This window comes from Ambystoma mexicanum, chromosome 3q (assembly GCF_040938575.1).
Source record: "Ambystoma mexicanum isolate Mex_15411 chromosome 3q, UKY_AmexF1_1, whole genome shotgun sequence".
Taxonomy (NCBI): Eukaryota; Metazoa; Chordata; class Amphibia; order Caudata; family Ambystomatidae; genus Ambystoma; species Ambystoma mexicanum.
Window position 1 is genome coordinate 832,897,409 of NC_090926.1, and position 21,184 is coordinate 832,918,592.

A 21,184-nucleotide genomic window follows, 5' to 3' on the forward strand; every position below is an offset into this window, starting at 1 on the left:
AAAGAATACATTACTTTGATAATGACTTTATATTTTATTTAAATCATGCTCATACACAAGTGTTTCAGAGCCCTACCAGGCAAAGGGAGGGGAACAAGGGAGGGTAACAAGGGAGAACAAAGAAGAAAGAAAACAGCAATCTTACTAGGCCCAGCGACATTAAGAAAGCACAAGTGCATGGAAAAGGGAAAAGGGGGAACGTGCATGGAATGAACAGAAAAAATAAAAATAAAGGCGATAGACAGTGGTAGTGCAACCAGCAAGTGGCAGGTGATCAATTAGTCTGATAGGGTAAATCTGATAGGTGCAGAAGAAAGGTGGGAGGGGGACTGTATGGGTACAGATACAGATCCCAGTGCAAGAGATGGCCCAGAGGCAGTGCAGGAGGGTGGCAGGGTAAGAAAGTACCTGGGCCTGAATGACAGAGGGTGGCCAGGTTGAAGGTGCCATGAGAGAGAACAGATCAGCAGAGAAGAAGAGGGGCAAAAGCGCAAGCAAAGAGGAATGTCTTGAGGTGCTTCCGGAACCGGAGATGGTTCTCAAGTTTCAAGGTGGCCTGGAAGCTGCTTAATTGATTAAAATAGTGTGATTAATCATTTTGTTTCAGCTCTACTGCCGCCTTTTCCCTTCATGAAGCATCGAAAATTGTGTGGAATTGCGATATGGAGGCACCTCATGTACTAAACATACACTAGCTCAGTCACATGTGACTCAATTGGTTCCCGTGACTCCATGACTAAACTGGTCCTGGAGATGCAAATTTGCCTATGCCACCACCCATGGCTTTTTAAAGAGTTGTAGATCCACTTTACACATGAAACTATTTAAAAAATGAGGAATCTGTTGCAGGCAGTTTAAATTAATATTAAGAAGGGTATGCAACTTTTGACAATTGGTCGCTTCACCACTAATCATCTACAAAGGAAAAAGCCTGAACCTGCAGATTGTCATGACAGGAAATACACAATCATCACACCACTCTATGGGGCAGAAATATCTCCCCAAAAGATACAAACTTGAATAAGAAATTTTCAAGGACATTCTTGGGCTGTCTAACAGTACAAACAAATCAGCAGGACATCTCTACTAAGATGCCCCTATCCAAACAAAAATGAAGCTAGTAAAGGCTTCCAGCTCTAACATGTCAGCTCAAGCGTACCTCAATATAACTGTTGGTGCTCATGATGAAGCCCCATCTAGCATGCTTACTGGTGAACCTGGACAGAGGGAACACCAGGGAACCGGTTTGAGCCGTTTTCAAACTTGCCATTGGTAAAATAGATACATCTTCACAAGATTTTAGGACCGAAACAATGGTCTGTCCATCAAATAAACCATCACATATTGCTATGATAAAGGGTCCATCTCTTTTTCCCCTTGACAAGAGACCTCTTGATACTATAACGACTCCTACACAGCTAAGTAAAGTTAACCTATGACAACATAGTGCTGTTTAATTGGACATAACAACCCTTCGATGTCTTCCAATTTGATATTGGAATTTATTTTATCACGACAAATGTGCTCTCTACTGGATCATTCGAATGTGTTGCCACTATTCTATGCGGTTCCAAACCTAAGATTAATTTCTTTGAGTGATATAGAGCTAGTCGAGTTCATGGTTAACGAATGGAACAGTCTTATACAGGACATGATCCTGTTGGAATTGGAGAAATTTTGTGCCATGCTGTATGACATTACAGCATCTTCGGAAGGGGACCAATCAGCCCTATTGCCAGTCCACCCAGCAGTGGTAGCTCTGTCCTTTGTAGGTGATACCATCAAGATCACAAGTCACATGGGACAAATCAACAACGGCAAGGTCTCCCTGGCTACCGGAAAACATCTATCACAGCCGAATTTTGTTGACTGCTCATGGTTCCATTCTGTATTAGGGCACGTTTCCATCCAGGCTAGACACCCTCAAGGTCGCCTTTTGCCAATTGCTGTTCTTAACAATAGCTTCATGGAACATGCAAGGTCATTGACACCTTCTTCAAACTACCTCCATATGTTTCACACTATGTAATTTTTCACTATTTCTCCTAACAGAGAAATAGAAACTAAACAAATACAAGAAGTGTTGCTCTTGGATCACCGTTATTTTGATAGATTCTAGCTAGCTTTTCATGCTGCCTCGTATGGTGATCTGGCTCATCTGACCTGTGGTCTTTTATTAGCCACAAAAAACACGCAGGCTCGCTGTTGACACAATCTATTGTGCCTCTGATGTAATTTATGCTTGGAGCACTTCTTATCATTTTGATACTTCTATAATGTCAATTTTAATTGCAAACGTTTACTGGAATTCTGCAAAATGTCCAATCCTTGAGTTTCAGAGTGATTTGATGAGAATCCCGGATGGCTGGTGCTCTGACATTCCCTAAGGCTTAGTCCTGATTGCAGGGTTGCGTTTTGTCTCCCTGTATCTTTAATATCTATATTTTTGGGCCAGTGCCTTGACCTTCTTTTCATTTGTACCACCACACCTGCGTTGGCATATAAGGACAACGTGGTAACCCTATTGGACTCCAGACATAACTTTCCTATTACGCAAAAAAGTCAATGATCTCATAATTAACAAAAACACAACTAAAATGATGGGTCTGTCCCCTATTAGGCGAAAAAGAGGATTTACATGGTTAGTGTAAGGTAGTTAAACAGTTTACTTAGCTGGTATCCTGCTTATTTCCAATGAATGTGAAACTACCTTGATGAGCGAGATCCAAAATTATCCCAAGAATAAAAGCATAACTTTTAGATTTTTTCTCCACCCACTATAAAAGAGTACAATGGTAAAATCATCTTTAAAGTCATCAATGTTGCCTTACAGATTTAGGATTAGAGGAAGGGAAAATATGGCGAAATGTGTTATATCTCTCAAATGTTGCCCCTATCTCTACCATCTGATTCGAACTGGGATAACTCTCTCTTAGATAATCTGGAACATACTCTGCCTATTTAGGAAAATGCTGTCCCCTCCCTCGAATTCACTATTTTACTATTTAAGCACAATAAAGGAAGACAACAGCAGTGACATTCTTACAGGATGGATTGCCCAATGGAATTCCATCCTGGCGGATATTGGAAGCACTGGTGACCTACTAGTCCAACGTCTGCAGATTGTTAAGAAGCAGTTGTGGGAATCTGATTGGACTAAGACCATGCAGGAATTGTCCATCCCCATGTACTTCATGAAATTCACAAACGCTAACTGGAGGCTCCAGTATTTGAGAGTATGCCTTAACCTTCTATATAGCAAGGCGGTGTTGCATTTGCCAGATAACATGGCACATTAATCCCTTTTATGTCGTTTCAGTGGCCTTCCAGAGACTGAGCCATTGAAACACTTGCACTTTTGAGCCTTTGATTAGATTTCATAGGGAAATTCGTTTTATGCGTTTTAAGAGATATCAAGCTGATTGATTATTAATAATTCTAATCTTACTGAATTATACGTACAATGAAATGTATTTTTTGTTGTCAGCATTTGTGTATATAATTGGGTGAGTTAATCATTATGCATCTATGTTCATGATTTATCTTCAATACTTATTGTACAGTATTCATCTTTTTTTAAAGGTTGTAATAAACAATACAAATTAAAAAAATATATATCTCGCCTTACATTAGTGATTTCCATAAAGTTGTTCCTTATCCATTTGCAATCCCCTATGAAATTTGCAAAAATGCAAATACTACAGGTGTTCAAAAAGGTCATCTAGATAACTGGTCCTAAATCCTTAATTAATTGATCAAAGTGGCACATACATTTAATGGAATGAAACAGATATCTAACGTTTATTTCACAATAGGTGCCACCCCCTTAAGCATCAGAGCCTCCAGTGTTAAACTGAATACATGAAAGAATTTACTTTGAAAATGATTGGGGTGAAAGGGCATTCTTTTGAATGGGCTTGGGATGGTGAGAGCAAGGGAGGAAGGTTGACCCCAGGGTCTTTAAACTTGTCTACTATGGCCAAAGAAGAGTTTCCAAAAGTGCCTCTGACTTTTCTCAACAGACTAATCATAAATCGTATTTTGCATGTGTTGTATGAAGGTTCTTCATGTGTACATCCCTGCTACCAAAAGAGACTCCCCAGTGAGATTATTTCCCCACATTTAAGTGAACTAAACTAGTCTTATGAGAACAGGGCATTGTGCAGATTTGATGTGATATGATATGATATGATATTTTATTTATAGCGCGCCCATACAAGACTGTTTCAATGTGCAAAAGTGCAGTGCAGGAGTACAACTCAAATTGTGCACTTTCTTTTGCAGAAATAACCACAGTTGGAACAACACCTTCGGAAGACTGGGGTCAGTTCATGAACATCTGTGATATCATCAACACGACAGAGGAAGGGTGGGTATTTACTGATTTCTGATATATACAGCGATATGTGCAACAAGTCACTTCCGCGTGACTCTTGTTAAGCATGATGTTGAGAAAAGGGTTCCGCTGTGTGCACTTTGTGTGATTATCACCTATGTGATATGTGATGGATAAGGCTCATGCATAATGTTAACTCATTTTGTATTTGCGTAATGGTATTTTAATGTTAAAGAGTTGCAGCTCTTCTTGGCAATTCCTAGGGAGATGCCATTGTCATAACCAACTCGAATACAAGAAGGGCTTGCGTCATTTCTGTTATGTGCTAATACAGAGGCAGTCATTGTGCAGAATAGTTCCTTGACTACTCTTATCGACACATTCTCAACAGGGAATAGTTTCATCTAGAACGAGCATCAAACAGCCATTGCAGCTTGTGCGTTCTCACGAAGTCCTGTTTCTTTGTGTGCTGCTCTTAGGCAGCTAAGTAGTCTCATAGTATTCCTCTGAGATTGCTATGAGGTTGCTTATGCCGTGTGATGAGATGATTACGATCGTGGATGCTATTTTAGGTTATTTTGCTATGCTATACCCTGAGCTGGTGGCTTCCACTTGCTCATTGCTTGGTGCACGGATTATAATGGGAACAGCTTTCAATAGCCTTGGTGAGGATTGCTTTGAATGCAAATGTTGGTCTTTGGCGAATTGGCCCATCCTAGTCACTTAACTGTCATGACTCATGTCGCCAGATGATGCTGTGGGACAAAAACATATTAGCCATCGGCAGCGGCTGGCTGCAGTAATGCTATAAAGCTTGAAGCTTTAGCACATTGCGGATGCGCACTCTGTAAGTTATATTACTTCATTAATATTAAATCATGAAGTCGGTTTAAATGTTTCCAGGCTAAACTAATTTATTTCAAAAGTAATCAAAGAACAAAAAGTCACCTTGGGGTCTGGAGCATAGAAGCAATAAAGGAGAGAGAGAGGCTAATTATTGGCGACATTCCTCTGGGATGGCCCTTTTGTGTTTCCAGAGAGAATCAAATGAGTGCTTTTGTAATCAAGGAGAACGCATATTAATATAGCCATATAGACTGAGGGAGGTTACGTACGCCTCCAGCCATTATTTGGAGAGTGGTCATTATGCCAAGTGGTAATGACCCAGCCCAAGGTGTATAAGGCTATTAGCACATGGTGGTCATAGCATGTCATGTCTTGATCCCATGAGTGCATTATGTCACTGGGTGTTGGGTGCCAGTGGGTCCCCTCTGAAACGTTAGTGTGAAAGTCTGAATACTGGGCAGCAGAGCAGCTCTCGGGAACCTGACAGGACCCTGGGAAGCCGCTCTGCTACCCAGTGTTTAAACTTTGTTTCACACAAAAGTGTGAGCACTGGGAAGGTCATCCCTCATCCTGCAGACCCCCCTTGACAACCGTAGCAAAACCAGGACGTTTGCAGTCCCAGAGGATGGTCTGCAGAACTCAGGACCCAGCGTTGGCAACCCCAGCCTTCATATGAGCTGGGATCTCGATAGTGACTTTCTACAAGCCCTCTTCCAGTTTGGGCAGCGCCTGTGTTTACAAGCCTTAGCAAACCCTGTACCTGTGTGGCAGGCCGAGCTGAAGGTATTCAGGAGGAGAAACAGCAATATTTGAAAAAGAAAATGCAAGTGCATCCTGCTCTAATAAGTCACTTTCTCTTAACTTTGCAGGGACGGTGCTGCCTTAAGCAGCGTAGGCGTTGTGTCCTCTTCTAGATACAGAAGGTGTTTGAAAATCCGGTGCTTGCGATTAGTTAGGTCTTCGGAAGCAATTTAATGTGGCGTTTGCACAACAGTAATGGTACTAGCTGTGACCCTAGTGGATTATCAACAGTAACGTTGTACTAGCTGTAAAGATGGATTTCTGAAGTCTGGCCTGGTGGGCAGAGGTTCAGAAGGCCCACCTAGTTTCCTGGAACAGGGTAACCTTCTGGACAAGCCAGACCAATCAAGGTAGCATTGATGGCAGTCAAGACTAAGTCTCAGGAGGGGTGAAGGTGATTGAAAGCCCACAATGAGCACACACAGTAAACAACACTACAAATTACTCTCAGTCAGGTGTATATCAAAAATACATAGACATGTATTAAAGGCATGACATCATTTCACCAAAATGCCAGGGGTAGCAGAAGTAACATCACATGACCATTGACCACTGATGACATCACAGGAAATGATGTCATTTGACCCCACCCCGAAGTGATATCACAGAAAGCGATGGAACACGACCTTTCACCCATTGACAAAACAGGAAGTGGCATCACATAACATTATACAATACAAAAAATATGGTTACGATATGATGTACATTTCATCCAAGAATGGATCGCCATATGTATCATTAAGATCATATTGCATAGGCCCAGATTACCAAATTACTGTTAATGCAAGCACACGTCCATGACCAAATGATAAGGATGTGTTATTATATAGCCCATACGCTTAAGCGCTTTATATAGAAAAAATATACATTCAATATCACCCAACCTGTGTTGGTACTAATTTATCGACCTCAGAAGGATGAAAGGCTGAGTTGAGGCATTTAAGAACAGACTAAATCAGTGACTCATCCCCTGAAGTGTGACTGAAATAAACCTTTAATGAGTCTAGCAATTATTGTATAGCATTCCAGAAAGACACATTATTTGGTATTCCTATTCTTTCTTAATTAAGGTCACTGCTGAAAGTGTTAGACTTGTGGCAATCCTGTTCTTAGGTTTCTTCTTTTTTTTAAGGGGCCTGTACAAGAAAGCCAGCCACTCCAGAACTAAAGTGCCACATGGTGCTGGCCACAGGCTACGAGCTGGTATTACAAATAAAAAAAAAAAGAAAATTGCGACCTCTGCCGACCCCTAAATGACATCCCTGATTAAAGACCTTTTAAATCAAACACAAATCATATATCAGCAGTAACACTACTATGAAACATATACACAGTTGCCAATGGCCTAAAGGAATGGCATACAGTAAGGGCCCACAACCTGTGAAGAAAGGGAGCAAATACCATGCAAATCTACTTTAGACAGTCCTTCACTTATCAAACCCTGACTGAGAGGCAGTCAAATCCATAAGAACAGTGGAGCCTTATGCTCAAAAGTACTTTTGGAAGCAGATGAATGCGATCATGCGATTGGGCAAACACGGGGTCTCTTGAAGGGGCTGTAGCAGCTCAGGAAGACGGGTGGGGCAGTGAAGAATAAGTTCCCACTATATCGAGGAGGGTCTCCTCTAGAGGGCAGAACATGATCCAAGAGTTGGGAATAGCTTGGTAGCACAGGCTACCTCGATGAATAAGAGTTGCCCTCAGGAGACACTTATGCGTAAAAATTGATGGAATCGCCATGGATCACCGGTAAGAGTTGCAAGTACTCAGCGACCCTCAGCGCACTCCGTACCAAACTTCAGCAGTCAAGTCCACTTCAGCTTTGGGTTCAAATCCTGCAATCATGCGGTTCTGTGGCTTTTAGCAGCTGAGTTCAAGGGATGATTCTGTGGCAGGACAGTGGCGATTTCTCCGCTCCTGATGAAGGGATCAGCTTGAATCCACTGCAGCTCATGTCTGGTCAAAGGGGGGCACAGCAGCAAGGCACCCTCGAAGTACTTCACCTCGTAGGGCAGCACAGTGACTGCATGCACTCGGGTTCAGGCGTACTCTTCTAATTCCAGACCTATGGCACCTAGGTGTATGAAACTTGGCTGGAGAGTGCCTTATACTTTGTGCTTACCATCTCCAAAGTCTCAAGTGTCAACTCAAGATGGCGGTGGTTCCAGGGCAAATGTCCCCTGCAAGCTAGTCAGTTCACTGGTTGGCCCAGGAACACTTCTGACAAGGCTTGCTTTAAGGTTAAGGTGGAGGTGCCGAGAATAGTTAGTCCCACTATTCCAATGGGTCATAGTGCCTTTCCAGAACTTCTAAGTTCAAGCAGAAACAGAGGAGTCCAGCGGGACACCAGCGGTTCCTCAATTTGGCTTCTTGATTTCAGGATACTTTGCTCCTATCCTAAGTGTGGTGACAACTCAATAGATCAACCTGGTATGAGTGTTTGGGCACTTCTCTTATCCAGAATCTCCTTTGTGCCAAAACAAAGAGGACCCAATGAGAGATCTGCTCACATACAGCCATCCCAGATGTGGACCACTCACAGACCACAGTGGGGCCCTGTGATTCCTAGCACATCAGACTCTCTGACATCCAGGATGTGTATTGGAACTAGACAGTCCAGCCCACATCCTGGAGGCACACATACAAAGAATGCCGATGCCCGCAAAAGCTTTGGTTTGCACTGTGATCTGCATGACCAAATAGGGTTTTCTCACTGTCCTGTGCCAAATGCGGTAAACACGATATAGAACACACAAAAGGGTTAAAAATATTATAAAAATAACAGCAGCCACTAGCTCTGTCCAAGGCACATTTGTACTTCTACTGAAAACTCCTTTGAGGGTGTATAGGGCCTTAAAAATGAAAGGAAGACCCAGCGCACTGTACTGTAAGGTATTTTGTGCACTGGTAACATGTTGCTAAAATCTAGCAACAAAGTGAAAGACTAAGGGAAACAAAGTCTCCCAGTACTGACTGTCTTTAAGGGCATGTCAGTTTCCCCATAACAAAGTGAAAAACCCAGTGGAGTGCAGCAGAAGGCTGTGCTCCACTGGCAACAGTCAAGCTAAGATGGTCAGGCAACAGCACGAATTTGGGGGTTCACAACTGGAGGGTAAATTACACATACATGGAAATCTTTCCTAACACTAGCATTGTACGTTTATTGCTGATCTAAGAAGCAGGGATTTTGGCACTGTTTACATTTTGGGGAAACGTATTGTATTGCTATTTGATATCCATGGTTCATGTTATATGTTCTAGTACTTAACATCTTGAGGACCTTGCAGGTTTTAAGTATTGAAATGCAACAAGGTCTTTCTCTGACAACTTTTACTGATGTATGTGTATTAGTTGTGTAGGTATTAAGGACTTAAAATGCTAGCAGAGTGTTTACAGATTATAGAGCATTGACATATAGCAATGTAGCTTGTTTGTCAGTTCATTGTTCAACACGCAGCGTTGTGGGGGCCTGTTGTATGGTTATCACTGCTTATACTGGCGAGGGAATGGTTAAGAGATTTGGTTTTGTGTCAAGAGTGAGAGTTTGGGTGTTATTTTTACCTTGTTGTTCTACACATGTATATTATGTTTCTCAGGATCCTGTCTGTTGAATGAATGGGTTGGGACTCCTCCCGCACTTGTAGTTGTGTTGTTATTTGTATTTTACAACACATGCATTTTCCGTTGGAAAAATGTGCCTAGGGTATTTTGGCATTCTGGTTTTTGTTTAGGTGACCTGTAGTGGAGCACAGGGCTCAGTTTAGTTTTCAAAAATTGCAAGTTGTTTAGTCAGCAGGACTGTTGGGTCTATTATATAGTTGGAATACTGACGATTGAATGGTTTTGTTTTTTGGTTTGAACACTGCTTAAAAAAAATATTCTCTTTGGATTTGCTGTTCCTCAACTGTTGTGCATCTTAGTGACACTGTGTGCTGTGTGAAAGGTCTGATTTTGCAGGTATTTCTGAAAGTTGGCACATTTGTCTCTCTGGTTGGTGTGTGTAGGTTCCTCTCCCGTGGACGAGCCATTGAATGTTTTGTGCTGACCTAGTGCTGTGTGTGCGAGAGCATTTACATGCAGTGTGCCCACACAGTGGATGGAGGAATGCTGGTTTCTTTTGTCATCCAGTGTGAATTTGTTGCATCCTGGCTGTCTGGACAGTGGTTCATGATGGTTAATTGCAGTTTTGAGTTGAGTTGTGTGATTCCTTGTGTGGTGTTTAGTCATTGCACCTGTATACTTAGGTGAGTATTATTTTCTTCCCCATGCTGCACCTTTTTATTAAAAAGGGGAAGAGGTGTGTGGTTGTAAATGTGGGTGTTGACTGTTGTGGGCTTGTTTGTAGTGGTGTTTTCCCCTATGTGTTCTCCCTTTGCGAAAGTGGTAAACGAGAAGTAGTGGTGTTAGCTTTATCTGACTGTGTCTGTGCTCACCTTTGTACTAGGTGGTCTCTTGTTTTTTTTATTTCTGCCTCTTACATGGTAGGACTCGTCAGAGTATGCACTCTTGATGTTGGTTACGTGCTCAGGTGTGGCAGTCTCGAGGCCTGGGGGTGACAGACCGCAGTAGGAGTTTAGTGTCTGTTTATTTGGTTATGTTTTGCAGTGTTTGAAGCACATTAGATGTTGCAGGTGCATGCTTGGTCGTGCCAGGATCAAGATCCAGGGGTGGAAGCTCTGGGCAGGCGGTGTCCGGTTTATTTTGAATGTTTGAGGACATTGCATTGCAATTCAAGCATGTTGGAGATAGTTGGTTCTAGGTGCTGAGAGTCTGTGTGTACCTGTTTCAGCTATGTGCTTTAGTTTATGAAAGAAGGGAGGTGTGTCCTGTCCTGATCCCATGAGTGAATGATTTCACTGTGAGAATGTTTATGAGTGCCAGGAATGCTTGCATAAGAACTGTGTTCTAGCTCAGGCAGTTGGTCATAGCTAGCCTGGGTGATGGGTGCCAGTGGATCCCCTCTAGGGCTCTGCCCCTTAACTGAGCCTTCTGCATGTAACGTCATGAAAAAAGGAACCTGAGTGAATGTCCCTGCTGCCTCCTGGAGTTCTTAAATACAAGATATCAATGCATGTTTTGCAGTTTTCGTGGTGAAGTTAAACATGTTGCTTTAAGAGTGAGTAAAGTAAATAGACTGAGTTGATAAATTAAACGTGGTTTTATTTTGTAGTATTAAAATGACATGGTTGTCTCCATAAATTAAACATGTTAATTGGAACTTGGTTGAATTGGAACATGATTAATATGAGCCTGCATTAGGTGTGCTGTAAAAGTAAACAGTTTATCTGTAAGAAAAAGAAATCATTGTCCTATGTTTTTTCTTTCTCTTTCTTGTGTTAAATAGCATGTTGCAGCAAAAAGGGTCTTCCCAGAGCGGAATGCTCTTATTGAAACACCTTTTCTGGAAGTTGCATTGATATTTCCCGGTCTGCTTCTGAAGACAGAATGTTCAGAATGCAATGAATACCAATAGTTATTGACTGCACTGTGAACATTCTGATTGGCTGAGAGGAGGTCAATAACGATTTCCATGTGCTAATATGTGATACTTATTTTTGCACCACAACAAAGAATGGAGCCTGCCTACAATTGATAGGCAGCTAACCACTTTCTTTGTCGAGGATTTAGGACATGCTGTTTGGAGTTAAAGAAAATAATTTCTCTAAGACATTGGCCCTAACTATTGGATGAGGGGCATTCATTTACAATTGCACGCTGCAGGGCATTAGTCTTAACAGTCCTTGAGGTTGCAAGCCTCATTGCCGAGTTAAGAGTCTACCTTCTTTCCTGAGCCCGTCTGTGTGAAGACTGCTTCTAGAGGAGGACTGCTGCCTCCATGAATCTAACTCCAGAACTAGCGGTACCCTTTAGCTCATTCTCTAAATGTGAGACCGATGCGCTCTTGGACGCCCAAGCACTTGGACGCCCTAAGAATAGCGCTTGGCAGCAGCGCTGTCACAGTACTTATTCAGGGAAGGAAAGATTTGTGTGAACAGCTTCCAGAGGTCTCATGGTGGATCAGCAAACGAGTTCCTTCAAGCATACAATTGCCACCTCCAGGTCCTGGAGTAGCAAACCAGTGGGAGCTGTGAGTTTGCAGCACTTCCACTGGCGGGAACGTTGTTGCTGCAGAGACCTTGGACCTTGGACATCTGGCTGCATTTTCTACAAGAACCTTGAGTCTGCCTGAGATCAAGTCTTCAGGGCGATGGGAGGACTGTAAATATCGGCTAGAGACACCCACAGGGGTTCTGGCACTCTTCTGGGGACTGCATGTTCTGCTTCAGGTTATAGTAGAGTCTCTTTACACAGCACTTCCATCATGTTGGCACTCGGTGACCTTCTCTTGTTTGTTTTGCTATTATTCGCAGATTGTGTTCAGGCTACCACATTTGCAGTAGAAATAATAATATATGTACATATAGTGACATCAGAGGCCGTGGAATGAATTTTGGACTGAATCTGCTGCTGCTCCCACCACATCAACCTACATGATGTATCTATGGAACTGAGATTAGTAAAAAAAACGGTGTCTGTGTGCCGGTGTTAGACTACTGGCCCGACAGGTCAGCGTAGCTCTGCCTGGCGGGGTTGTCGTTTGAGCTGCACCTTAAACTGAAAGCCGAAGAGGTGCCTCGAGGAGTGTTTGTTTACCTCACTGATTATATGTTGCCGGCACAGGAATGTTGGAGGAGATTGGAAAGATAGCCTCCAGCTTTCATTTTCTCTCACCGCTTGAACCCTGGCAACGTGTTGGGTAGCAAATGCTTCCAAAGTACATTAGCTTAGTCCTTGTTTTACCTGCTTTTTTGGAAAGGGGAGCTACAGTGTGCAGGCCAATCGTGCACTGTGGAGGAGAGGAGGGAATGAGAGCAAGAGAGAGAGAGATAGAGAGAGAGAGAGAGAGAGAAAGAGAGAGAGAGAGAGAGAGAGAAAGAGAGAGAGAGAAAGAGAGAGAGAGAGAGAGAGGCAGAGAGGGGGTGGTGGGGGGGAGCTCGACATCTTTTGTTGGCAAGTCTTACACATGCCATTTCTGTTGGTTAGCAACACAAATAAAAGCATATTTCAATACATCTAATCCCCAGCATATGTATAAAGGCAGTGATCCAGTCTGAAGCAGTGTCCACTGCAGTTCCCCGTTGTTGTTTTTCTCAAGGTTTTCAGAGTTTCATTGCAGAGTATTTTTGTTTGAAGGTACCTGAGCAGCAAAAAAAAAAACATTCTGTACCCACAGCAAAATAAATCATTTCGGATGCCCTTTTTAGAACACTAATCTATACTATACATGGGAAACAGATTGCATATGGAATCATTCCAAAAGGGACTTAAAAGGTATGTAACTGTACAGCAGCATTTTTAATCGAATGCGCTCTAAAATATAGAACATAAAGTACAATCAAAAAGCCATGAAGCTTACAAAGAATAGATTCACGATTGCACCCCCACGCCCTACACCCCCAGAGCATTCAGAAATAATGATGTTATCGCAAAGAGTGCTGCTGCCCCTCTCAAGTAATGTGTGTCTGGAATAACTTAAAGCTGCTCTCTCTTTAATTAGTACTTTGTGAGATATTTGAGCACACTCACTCCAAAGATTACTGTTTATCTCTATTTCTCGCCATTCACATTGTGTTCTTATTTTTCTCACCGCACCACAGGCCAAAGGAGGCAGTGAAAGCTTTAAAGAGGAGGATATCGACAAATTATAACCATAAAGAAGTTAGACTTTCTCTATCCGTGAGTAGTATGATTTCTTTACGAATTACCATTGTATGTTGCAATACGGTAGCATGTGTCTAGGTTCGTATGCAAACAGCATCATTGTATTATACGCCATAAAGTGTAATCCGTTTGCGAATGTGCTCATAGTTAACGATTAGCTTAGTCCAGGGTACAATTATAGAATCTGTGACGAATACGTATTATTTACAAAACCACAAAGAGGATTCCGACATTTTAGGGGCACTCAAATTGTCATGAGTTAACCATAAAACGTGCCTACATTGTTTTCTCTCTAGATTGTTGTTGCTGCATTGATGTCTGTCTGAGTTCTGGTGCCAGGGCAACGAGAGCATGCATGTGTAGTCGCTTGCTTTCCTTTGCATCTAGAGATGTACATCCTATGCTTCTCTATCACACACTTTACAGGTCTGCTCTGTTGAGACCTCTGGAATTAATTGGACCCTTTTCGTGGCAGGGCTGCAATCCACGAGCAGAGTCCACTCCCTGACAGGGATGTATCTGAGATCGGGATGTGGCCCGAAACTTCTTCATTGGGGCTATGGAGTGCGTAGCCAAAAAACCTCATAGAAGATAGGGCCTCATTACACGGACGGCGGTAAGGGTTAACGGTCACCGTTATTGGCAACGGTGACCGTTAACCCTCACCGCCGTACTACGAGGTCCCTTTGCGGGTTGGGGGATTTAACGCCTGCTTCTTGCAGGCGTTAAAATCAAACCCGCTAAAGGACCTCGGAGCTAATTACGGCACCGAAAAATTGCGGTGCCGTAATTAGCGCCTTCCCCATTTCCATAGAGCCCTATGGGGCAAAAATGGGAATGGGGAAGGGCAATGGCGGAAAGGGGATTTACCGCCCCTCCAACCTTGGAATGAGGCGGTAAATCCCCTTTCCGCCAAGGCGGTGCCGGTATTTTACCGGCATGGACCAAGGTGCTAATAGCACCTTGGTCCAATGAGTGCCTGCACTGTGGCACAGAAATTAGTGGTAGCATTTTAGGCTTGTGGAACGCAGGGGAAGACGTGCATCAATGTAGAAGGCCATACATTTAAGCATTAAATATATCACTGGGTGTGAGATTAGGAGTGCAGTTATCTGGTTTAATGCCACTGTGCTTGCTTATAGTTGGTCTCAGTTTGTGGTTGTTTGTGGACATACAGGAGTCGTCAGTGCTGAGACATTTCAATGAGGCTGTGTAGAATGTCCTGGCAAGAGGAAGAAGCAATATCTTATACAAAGCTTGCCAGAGAGTCAGATAGTTCTGTGGATGCATTGCCTACAGGGGAATTCTTTGAGAACTGATTATCTAATTTTGCGGCATAATGAATTTTCCCTGGGGTGATTCATGCTGTTTTTATTTTTAAATCCCTCTATCTTTGTTATTTGGGACATCACAAACGTTCCTTAATGTTGTTATTCAGGAAACCGTGTATGGTTAGGCTGTTGAAGCCTGACGGGAGGGTTGTCAATGACAAGGAAACACATTGGGGCCTGATTCATCGAAAAGTGCACATTATTCCCACAAAGGCCGCGTGTCGAGAACGACACTGCGCAAGCCTGCTTGCAGAATGAAAAATGTGCGTCCTGCGTATTCATGGAATTCCCTGCAAAAAGTAAACGTATACGAAAGCCGCAACCGGAACACCTCCGAAACGCCCCCACGCAAAGGGGAAACAGCCAGAACAGCTATCTTTGCATGGTCCCCCAGGTGTGAATACATGCACCCTTCAAACAGTGCATAAGGTCCCCCGTAACTGTTCCCGGCACCCCAACGAATTGCGTACAATGTATCGTAACTCGGATAAAACTCAGAAAATATGTGTGCGAACTCCTGCAAACCGTTCATGCACCACATAACACTGCATATGCGCACCCCAAAGTCTGATCAAATCCCCGGATGCATACACACTGCCCTAAATCCGACATGCAAACCCACCTCTGCAGTGCGATTCCTATGCGCAAGTGTTCTTATGCCTGCCTTCGGGTGGCAGAGAGATGGAACTATTTGCATGGGCATTTTGCAGGACAGTAGTTGTGTGGTCACATCCATGAATACGCTTTGTTGTGTACATTGGTGGGCGTAATATGGACTGCCTCTGGCCAGTCCCTCGTAATGCCCACTTTTTCCCTTGTTTTTCCTAATTTTCCGAGTTCCGCCCCCTACTCTGCTCTCTGCACAGGTCTCGTCCATGTTCTGCATGGTGTCTCGTGCAAGGCACTCGACCGCTCACAGAGATGTGCCGAGCCTGCTCAAAGTCCGTGCACGTTATGAAAAAGTGCAGCGCAGTCGATTCCATGAATCTACCAATGGGGTTTTGCACGCAGAATGGTGCGCAAATGCTAGATTTTCCATACAAATCCATGAATCAGGCCCATTGTATATAGCCGAATTATAAATTCCCAATAAATAACAGGAACCCATTACTTGGAGATCCTGATTGGCAGACACCATCCATCAATGATATGTCTTTCCTCTGCTGGTGCTGGTGCAGAGGAAAGACACCACCTTATACTTCGGTTGGATTTCAAAAACAGAAAAACATTTGACCCATTTTGGCTTCATTCACTGTAATGCACTTTCCAGCGGTTGGTTTACACCTTCTCGCTACCTTCAAACACCTTTTTTCATTTTCATCGAATATGAATAGCTCTTTAGGAAAGCACAAACCAGTCCAACTGCAACATCTATAAGCAATTTCCACCATTTTCTTACATGAATGAAGCACAGCCTCCTTCCAGAGATGTACACTCTTCAGTATAATCAGTAGCCAATTGCATCACTTTAGATTTTGGCAGCCCTTAGCTCTCTGGCTAACCCAACCATCACAGGCTCACATGAAAGCTATCTCTCACTCTGCAGCCAGAGTGACCACTGGAATAAGAGCATTTGACCATTTAATAATAGTCCCCAAAGAGCATCACTATATACTCCTAGAATCCAGTTTTAACTTTAAGCCTGCCTGTCAAACCGTGGAATAGCTCATCATACAAAACCATCCTACCTCACCAATATGTCGATATTGTTAGAAGGTTCAAGAAACCTTATAGGCATAAGTGTCCTACACCTTGAAACACCCACATTTAGAATCTGTTGAGATCTGAAACTCACTTCCCACTGAGCTGTGAGCGCAACCGTCTCCAATGTCCCTTTCAATTAACATAAATCCTTCCACCGCTTTCAGAACAATGACTACACAGTGAACTGGGTTCTTCCAGCTCTTTACGATGAGTAGCAATACCCTGGAGATGGATGAGGATGCAGATTTTATCCATACATCAATAATCAAAACGACTCAGGTAGTTTGATAAAAGGGGAGTCAGTTTTATTAACAAGTATATAAAACAGGGAGTACAATTAACATCTGCAGTCGTTCGATCCTCTTACTGAATGCATCTTAGTAGAAACTGAGGTTATATTGCATAAAATCGTCATCATTGATGTTGACCTTCGTCACTATCTACGTGGCAAACTACAAAAACATATCAGAGGGAGTGATTGGTTCTAAGTGAAGGTCTAAGCATACGGTCCATATCAGTATAGAATAGTGAAGTAAAGTGATAGGTTGCTTAACATCAGGTGGGGCAACTAAGCCCTCCCTAAATATGGCGTTCCATTGGCTACATAAACTATAGAACACTTGATTACATGGTCCTCTACAATTGGTTGGCTTCCGCCCCCCATCAGTACTTTTCAATCTACGTTTAGCAGCATGCAGACTGAACATCCAGATGCTAGTGGGCTCATCTAGAAACTAGCTTCCCACCAATTATTATATCAATCCAACATCACCTCAACAGTCCAGTGTCAATTAGTGCTTTGAAGTTTGGCCTTGGGTTTGTGCTTTGCTCTGTGAATTTTAAGGAGTGTGGGCACAGCCAGCATTCGTGCGTAGTTGTGACCACCTCGATCATCCAATTATTTCCTTCCACCTGACTGGACAGCATGAAATCGAGCTTTTCGTGTATTTAATATTCTGTTTAATAGTCCTCTGACATATTTTGTTTTGCTCAAGCTTCCTGAAGCGGAGCCCCTTGTTCCTTCACACAATTTGTATCCAATGTCAGCCAAGTCCTGTTTCATAAGGCTTTTGGCTTCCTGGCTCATCCTATCTCTGTCTGCTGAGATTCATTTGTGCAATTAAAACTTGCTTTTAACTGTAACAAACTGAAGTGTGACCTTCTTATTTATGTTCAGCACTGCTTTATAATGTACACTAGAAACATCCATCTTTTATTTGTCCATATGTATCTATAGAGGTGTATATATATATATATATATTGGCGCTTGCCGCAGTCTATCTATTATACGCTAAGAGCTAGCTTCACAATCATTTTGCTGCTTGCGTTACAATTGCATTTGTACACATGTAAAATGATTTGATATCTTCATCTGTTTCTGCGGCATAAGCTTCCTCATCCTGAGCCCAAGATGTCACTTATCCTTGCTGATTTCTTGATGCCTTATAGAATATCGGCATTCTCTGATCTCTAGATCTCTTCTGTGTGCGTCATCTCTTTCCGTGTGACGTGACCATTCATTCTTGCCTTTTAACTACTCTGCTTCTTCGGGAATCTCAATCAGCTGGCCATCATTTTGTCTTGCGTGTAGGTATGGTTTTCTCAATGGCTTTAGGTATTGGTACTCTTATGGGTACTGCACAGAGTCCACCCTTTGCTATTTGCTGATTCAATTGTTCTGCATACGTCACATACTTTGGTTCCCATTCTATGGGCAATATAGGTGGGGCAGTTGGAGGGGGAGTACTTGGCTCCTCCTCTAAACTCCCCCCTCTGGGTGATTTATCAACCACTCTCTCATCATCCTTCATATCTAGACATCCTTGTCTGAACTGCATTTTAGGGATCCATATTTGTATAACTCCTTTCAGACATCCTGCTGATTTCACATGCTCATCCTTGTTCCATGTCATGAGCATGCACTGTCCACTTGGACTGCAATAGATCCATCTTCCAACATATTTCTTGTGGTTCTTTGGGTACAGGAATTGTGTTCCCTCAGGTGCATGGATACTGTCTTTCACAAATTCTCTGATTGCTTCATCTGTCAGATCCTTGGGCTTCCATCCTGGTTCAACATCAATCATAACCTTCTTCGCTATAGCTTTCTTGGCTGTTTTCCTGCACTGTGAGATTACTATCTTGATCACACAAAGTCCAAGCAATACCAACACGATCAGGGCTCCAAGAAATTTGAACATATCTGCCATCCATTGTGGAACCCAAGAGAAAAGTGATCCAAACCAACTGTCATCAGCAATGTTTGCCACTTCATCTATCATCTGGCCATGGAGTTCATCAGCATGTCGATGGCCTCAGTCATGGTTCCAGTCTCATCATCATGAGAAGGTATGAACGTGCAAACATGATTCTCCTATTTTTGCACAAACACCACCATCCTTAGCTGTGAGCATATCCAAGACGTACCTAATCTGGAGAGTCATCAGTTTTTTGGCTCTCATCTCTTCTCTGTTTGCATTGAATCCCTTTATGGAAGTGTTAGTTGTCTGCAGCAATTCTCATCTGGTTATTTGTAGCCACTTGGTATTTGCTCCAACTTGGATTCTTGGCATGAAGATCCATGTGAACACTGAAGAAGTTTGGCTGAATAGTCTGTCTTCATATGGGATCAAATCAAAAGCTTCTATTGATTTGGTTGACAAGTAGTTTTCTCTCTTTATTCTTTTTATCAGCTCCATAGATCCCTCAGGTGAGCATCTGCTTTTGAGAATCTGTCAAGATTCTGATCACTCTTTGGATTTAATAATGCTGATACATGGACATTCAATAATGTGCATATTCCTCAGCAATCCTTAGGCAGCCTTATGTAGGCCTTGGATCCACAAGCCCAATATTTGATCCATGATTACTGCTGTTCCATGCACCATTCCTGATGTATCAAAGCTACAATAGCATTTCTGATTTTCTCCAACTTTTCTTGTACTATTCCGGATTAAACGCCGTAAGAAGAAGACGTAATCATTTTGGCTTCCGGTAAGCACAATTAGACCGTTGCTAAAACGGAAACGTTTATGTTGGTAATAACTTGGCCAATAACATTGTGCCCACTTCTGTGTTGACATTGGGAATGTTGATGTCTCGATAGGTCCAATGAATAGCGGCGATACATGACATTGGGTAGTCGCACTTCCCCACTTGACACAAATGAGCTTGACAACAAAAGAAACAACAAGTAATTAGATTAAATTACCGGTTTCAGTAAGATGGTTTATGATAAAACTATCATATGCAGGAAAGCAATAGAAATGCGTAGATGACCGTAAGAAATAACATTACATTACAGATAATAGCAAATTGACCACCATTGTAGACTGAAATATAAAAGTAAAGGCTATTCTTTGAAATGGTATAGAAGTGGCAACAATAGACATTAGTGTGTGTTTCAGTGGATGAGTAGCCCTGACTCAGCCTTGACTAGATTGTAAGTAGTCCTTAAGCTTTAAAGAAATGATAGGGTATGTTCTTTGTACATCCACAGACTCTGACACAATACACAAAATTACACATGGTACTAATAGAGTTTTATGTTTGTTTTAATTTGTAGATTGTTTGGAACACATCATGTTCCCAGTATGCAACACGTTAAATGTCACCATGTGAAGAGAATAAAAAAGTGTGCTGAAGACAGAACCAATGAGAAATGTAAAGGAATATTAATTTGAATGTATTTCAAAAATGTATATAGGTTCTAGAAACACATGTTAAGTGTTGACACATCCATCCTCCCCTAAAAAGGAACTTCATAAAAGACACAAGATTAACTGTTGGCATATTTTACCCAATTCTTATTGATAATATGGCAATTTGTGTCTTGATACACCGATAATGAAATGCTGTTTGAGATAAATGACTCAGATTTGTGAAACATTAAGGTCACTTTAAAAAAAAACTTTTTTCTATTATGATTGTGTTTTATAAATGTATGAACATTAAAATATGAATGTTGTTTTTGAAAACCATGTGTTCTCACCTAAATTGTGTTGAATAGATTGTGTGTGTATGTGCCAGGTAGAAACTGGGAGGAAGCTGTTTTGTGGGATTTTTCTTTGGTATATGACAGGCCTGCACATACAAAGCATTCCTCCTTTGAAGTTATTCTCCTGACTTCCTTCATGTGTTGGTACCATATGTTATTTCCCAAGTGTGCTGTACTGTCCAGGTAATCATTTAATTCATAATTATCTTCCTGTGTGCGTCTTTTAGATCTCATTCATTTCATATGAGCTTCCATAATCATATTATGAAGTGTACCCATATAGCTTTTTCTCACTGAATTACTCACAGGAACTTCCGTATGGGTTACCTGTGTAGGAGAAAGTTCAGAATGTCTCATCTGCTCAGCAGCCCATTTGGGCAGCAAAATGTCTCTTATAATCTCCATCTGGGATCTTCCTTTTGAAACAGCTTTTGGATCAATTGACAT

The 21,184-nt window shown here is 42.2% G+C and overlaps 1 protein-coding gene across 2 annotated transcripts in view; it reads left to right on the top strand.

The window, feature by feature from the left end:
- Positions 1-21,184, top strand: part of TOM1L1 (target of myb1 like 1 membrane trafficking protein) — a 1,067,055-nt gene that overhangs the window by 143,428 nt on the left and 902,443 nt on the right. For both annotated transcript variants that reach the window (XM_069654924.1, XM_069654925.1), the window contains exons 2-3: positions 4,285-4,369; positions 13,642-13,720. In XM_069654924.1, the coding sequence (XP_069511025.1) occupies positions 4,285-4,369; positions 13,642-13,720 (164 nt within the window). The remainder of the gene's footprint in view (positions 1-4,284; positions 4,370-13,641; positions 13,721-21,184) is intronic.